Below are 6,000 nucleotides of genomic sequence, written 5' to 3'. Positions count from 1 at the left end.
CATTTTACAAAATGTGATATAAGTCTCAGATGTCCCTAGAATGTGTCTGTGAAGTTTCAACTCAAAATACCCCACAGATCATTTATTGTATCATTTTGAAAATGCGTATTTGATTGGAAGCAGAAACATGCTGTTTTTGAGCATGTCTCTTTAAATGCAAATGAGCTGTTGCTCCCCGCACCTTTTCCAGAATAGGGCTGTGCTTTTACATCTCGTACCTCAGATACTCTGCTAAAAAAACAACAACAACGTCTGTTTGGTTTTGATTATCATGTCTATAGTGCTGAAATCATGCATTTTAAACCATATTAATTTAAATTTCTGATATATGGTTTTCTGAGTGCACACATCCGAAGCAAACACACAGAAAGCAGCTGTCACAGTATGTGAGTACTAAACGAAGTTCTCTTTCATGTCTTAATGTGCTTAAACTGTAAAATACACAAGTTTGTTAAGAACGCACGAGTTACAAAAACAGTTGGTTATGTCTGTGAAGGTAAACAGCTGGGAAAGAAATTGCATGTTTATATTAGATCTGTGTGGCAGCAGCGTAATACAGTAAATAAATCCGTAAATCCACTGCTCTCATGTCTCCTCTGAGGCTGGGACTCTAAACTGTGTGCTGTGCTCATCAGTGCAGCCAAAGACAGAACAGTTAGAATGGTTTGCTCGAACTTTTGCCATGGCATAGAACTGTTACACCATTGTCGTTTGCGAAAACACAATGGTAAATTTCACAAATAATCACAAAGAAATGTCAAGTAACAATTAAACATGAAATTCTGAAGTAGAAAGACTGAAATGGTATTTTTTTGTAAAACATACATCTTGTATTTAGTTTTATTTACAACTTTTTTTACAGTGTAGACTTACAGTATATCTGTTCTACTACCTATTTTACATCATGTCTAATGGTACTCTTGAAATGTTATTAATATTTGAAAACTTTGTTCCACCAATGATTATTTGTTGTAACACTTTTTGAGATTTTCCCCCTCTTTTTTTTTGGTTGAAAGGTTTTAACATTAGTGGCTGTCAGTGGCATTGTGGGTGATTGAGTGATGAAGGTTTTAGACCAGCCTGCAATGTGTCCGGTTTTTTTTTATTATTTTTTTATTTTTATTTATTTTTTGCTTTCCTCCACAGGAACGTTTCTGTCACTATATACTGTATCTGTTGAATACAAAGATTTGAGCAACCTCAGATTGGCTCTTTTTTCTTTTGATAATGGTAAACTGGGGGTTCTACTGCGTATAGTACAGTAGCTGAAACACTCAACAAAACATTCAGGACCTTTTACATTGCTTTTTAAAAACAACACTACTAGCAAAAACTAGATTTCAAATCTTAAGCACAATTTAACATGGAAACCCAAACACAATAGTACAACACACTGTAACACATGCATTAGCAGCTTATTTATTATTGCGAATATGCTGAAATTGCCACATACCAAAGATAAAGGGGTATTATGATAGATCAGAGAATGTTTAAAAGTCTTTTTTATTTATTTATCTCCCCCCCAGTGTCCTCCTGGTTTGAGCCCGATGAAGGATGGCACCGGTTGCTATGACCACCACATTGGCATTGACTGCTCTGACGGCTTTAATGGGGGCTGCGAACAGCTGTGCCTTCAGCAGCTGGCACCTCTGGAGGAGGACCCTACTCTCTACAACATCCTGATGTTCTGCGGGTGAGATTACACACTCTACACACACATACAGACTGTATGATAACTAGATCTGGACATGTTATCAGGGCTTTCTCAACCATGTTTTTTTCTTTCATGCTTTTTTAAAACAGCAGGGTACGTGCTGGTATTTACACCTGATATTTTTTTGAAGACTTTCTGATGTTTTCTGTTGAATAATTATCAGAAATTCACAGTTAGTGCATTATGGTTAGTTCAGCTGATTATTCATGTAGTTCACACACAGCACCTCACAGTTTTTCCACATTCTTTCTTTGTCCTTGGTGACTGTTTGTGTCTGAGTGTGAATTGTCACACTTTTTACCTGTTCACACATTTCTGTCTATATGTTTATTTAAATTAAGCGTGAACATGACTTCAAATGAAACATGCTAATGTCATCACATATTTACCAGTAAAAATGTGCTTGGTAAGATATGCAAGCAAAAAAAAAAAAAAAAAAAAAAAAAAAAAAAAAAAAATATATATATATATATATAGTCAAGTGCTGAACAAAAAAGGATTTGCTGTTTCTCAAGTCTGGGGTCAGTAAGATTTTTAAAATTATTTTTAAGTCTCTTATACTGACCAAGGCTGCATTATTTATTTAATCAAAAATACAGCAAAAACTGCAATAATATAAAATATTATTATAATTTAAAATGACTGTTTCCTATTTTATTATATTTTTAAAATGTGAAAATGTGTTAATTCCTGTGATGGCAAAGCTGAATTTTCAGCATCATTACTCCAGTCTTCAGTGTCACATGATCTTTCAGAAATCATTCTAATATGCTGATTTGGTGATCATGAAACATTTCTTAGTATTATCAATGTTGAAAACAGTTTTTACTGTCACTTTTGATCCATTTTGTGCATCCTTGCTGAATAAAAGTATTAATTTATTCCTCATTTCATAAAAGAAAAAAATGATAGTGTATATATTATTCTTTTTAAAGGGAACTCAACTCAAATGCCATTTCTGTGTCCTGTCATGTCTTGGTGGAATTGCTTTTACTCTGACATGACATCACATGCATCACACAACATTAACCGTTCCTTCAACTTCCAGACTTTCATGTGTCAGCTGTGGAGAATATGAGCCGGGTAGAATAAATAGCCACTGTCTTACATCTTCTTCCCTGTTAGCACAACCTTTTTCCTGACCTATTCAGAGTCTTCGAGATCATTCGCTGTTATAGGCATGTCGCTTCGACTAAAGTTGGCAAATGTGCATAATTCTCTTTTTCTGTGGAGAACCTGATAATGTGACGGGCAATCTGAAGCCACTTAAATCGTTGTCTGTGCTATGGATGTGCAACCGAGAGGATGTCTCACCTACGCTGATGACGGTTTCCTGTAAAACTGTAGTGTGTTACCAAGAGAAGTGAGACTGAGCGTTTAAGCCCTGACACTTCTTTCTCTCGGTTGCTTGTGTAGTACAGAGCAGATGTGACAGCTAAGTTTCAAAGTCACATAAATATAAACGACTCCTGTGAGCTGCCACGCTATTACAATGATACTGTTTTGCAGTAAATAAAAAGAATGGCAAACCTTAAATTCATGACAGATGCTATGCTGTGAGATCATTACCTGTACCTCTAGTTTTGAATGCTGAACTAGTACTACACATTGCTCTGTTTCGTGAAGTGATGTCTTTGTTTTAGGGGAAAAAATAAAAACTATAAATCCTAATGCAATCATAATGTACTTATGATTCCTTACTTAATATAATGTAATATTTTGAGTCTTTTTATTTAATTAGTTGCAATGCACTGAAAACAAAATTTTCACTCAGAAACTGCTAGAAAATTTTAGAAATAATTCCAAATAAATAGCAAGTATCTCACTGAATTAAGCGTGAAATTTTGAAATGCTGAAACAGTATTTTCTTTTTGTTTTATTTACAACTTCGAAAACTAATTTTTTTTACAATGCATATCATAATGCATATTCATGGTTACACGTTACATATAATAATTAGTTAATTTAAAAGCATGATTTGATTTCAATTGATAACTGATTCATTTAATTCATAATAGCCCATAATCCTAATTCAATATAGGCATATATAATGCATGATCTCATTTTTATTTCTACATTTATTTAAATACATAAATAATGGAAAATCACTCATCACCAGTATTGTGTACAGTCAGGTCAACAATGAATTAATCTGACCTGCTTTATTGACAATGTACTGTATACTGGATGTTAGAAGCCTAATTGACATTTGTTGGTCACTGAATAGTTCCCATATTCTCATTTGTATGATTTTATAGTTTTTGATAACTTTTACCAATTTTCTAAAAGGATGAAAAAAGTATCATAAAGAATAATTTGGTGTATCTTGACTGATAGTGGCAAGCATTATCTTACTTTGGCAGACATACTCTCCTTTCCTCTCTTCCTTTAGCTCATATCCTTTTCTCATTGCCATATGTTTGTAGATGTATTGAAGATTATAAGAGAGGAGCAGACGGCCGCTCATGTCAGCCGCTGTCAGAAGCCTGCACTGAGGGAGTGGACTGTGGGGACACAGCTGACATCCCAGCCAACCAGACTGTGTTTGGGGACCTCTTCTACGGCTACAATAACCACACCAAAGAGATTACATCAGGACAGGTCCTTAAGGCTTCCTTCAGGTGATGTTTTACAATATGCTTGATTTTTACCAGTGCTAAGGATGACAGATGACTTTGTTTCCCCCATTTTTAATAGTAATATTGTGCTGATAATGTGGTATTGAATTTCATCTTTATCTTTCTCTTGGATTTATTAAATCAAAAATTCCTATGTGCAGTTCAGAAATATGAGTTATACGTCACTGGAGCCTGCTGTTACAGTGATCTTAACAGGCTTAAGGGGTGTTGTTTAGCTTGTTTGGAAAGTGGAGTTAACTTAACCATAACACATATCCTCCACTGGCTTATTTATTTTATTTTGAAGCTTTTGACAATTATATTGACAGGACAGTGGTGAGGTGACAGGATATGATAAGGAAAACAGAGAAGGATAGGATCAGGAAATTACAAGTCGTAGCATGTGCTCTACCCGCCCCGGCACGTCTCTGACTGAAAGTGCCATATGGCTTTTTTTTATCATGGTGGAAATACTAATATGATAAAACTCTAATACTCACAAAATATTCTATTAATCGATAATCATTATAAACTATTTAGATGTAATATTTATGTATGCCTTTACCAGTATGACGTATAAATATGTTTAATACAGAAGATGGCCTTCACTTTTAATCGATTCATGGCTTGTCCAAAGTTTCTTTCACACCTACTAAATGCTAGGGAATTATTGTTGTTGGAACTGCCAACATTTGTTTTCAAGCTGCTTTGGAACAATATCTATGCTAGCAATCAAAGTGAATTGAATTCTTTCCACCAAGTATTTTATTTTATTAGCCTGTAACTCTTAATGTAGAATTATTTATTTATTCATTTAGCCAAACAACTTGGTGCATAACTATATAATTATTTGAAACCATCTTTTTTTTAGAGAATAATTTAACTCTACATAGGCTAACAAACAGTTTATATTTAGTAAAGTTAAAAGGGATAGTGCACCCAAAAATGAAAATTCTGTCACCATCTACTTACCCTCATATCATTCCAAACCTGTGTGCTCTTCTTTCTTTTGTGGAGCACCCCGAATTAAATAAACGAAAAATAAAATAAAATTAATTAATTAAAATCATTCAAATAAATACATAAAAAAAGAACGCTGAAAACCCCATTGACTTTTCTTGTATGCCCCCCCCCCCCCAAAAAAAAACAAAAACAAAACTCGACAGACGTTTTTTTCCAAAATATATTTTAAATATTTTTAGTTTTACTATGCCTTTTAAAGATTTTGTTTGTTTTACTATTGATATAGTTTATGCTATGTCCAGTATTTGTCTGAAATTGTCTTTGTACTGTAGGTCTTAAATGGACTGCAGTTAAACGATCCAATCATCAAGTGTAATTTAATAAAAGCACAAATCCTGTGAAATACAGCACAGCAGAATTTCTATCTTGTTACATACAAAGACCCTTGAAGGTTCCTCTAATTAAAAGAGCACTGTGGTCAGCTCAACTTAAAGGTCACCATGCAAAGTCATTGACGGCCCTTAAATTAAACACGGACACTTACAGGCCCAGTTTCCTGCAGCAGTTTATCCATTTACTCCACATGGTTTGATTGGTGCAGTACGGGAGGAGGGAGGCCTGAGTGATGGAGAAATAGTGGGAGGAGAGTTAATATTATCAAGAAGCCAAATCTCAAATGCTCTGAACTCATTTGGAGGCCCCCGG

General features: G+C 34.5%; 1 protein-coding gene across 1 annotated transcript in view; it reads left to right on the top strand.

Moving 5' to 3' along the window:
- The window catches only part of LOC107571040 (astrotactin-1-like), a 125,497-nt gene that overhangs the window by 92,608 nt on the left and 26,889 nt on the right, over window positions 1-6,000 (top strand). The window contains exon 13 of the mRNA XM_016257324.1: window positions 4,141-4,335. Within this exon, the coding sequence (XP_016112810.1) occupies window positions 4,141-4,335 (195 nt within the window). The remainder of the gene's footprint in view (window positions 1-4,140; window positions 4,336-6,000) is intronic.

This window comes from Sinocyclocheilus grahami, unplaced genomic scaffold (genome assembly GCF_001515645.1).
Source record: "Sinocyclocheilus grahami isolate Dianchi unplaced genomic scaffold, SAMN03320097.WGS_v1.1 scaffold1542.1, whole genome shotgun sequence".
In the NCBI taxonomy this organism is placed as follows: domain Eukaryota; kingdom Metazoa; phylum Chordata; class Actinopteri; order Cypriniformes; family Cyprinidae; genus Sinocyclocheilus; species Sinocyclocheilus grahami.
The sequence above is the reverse complement of the archived record's forward strand: the minus strand, read 5'-3'. Positions and strand labels throughout refer to the sequence as shown.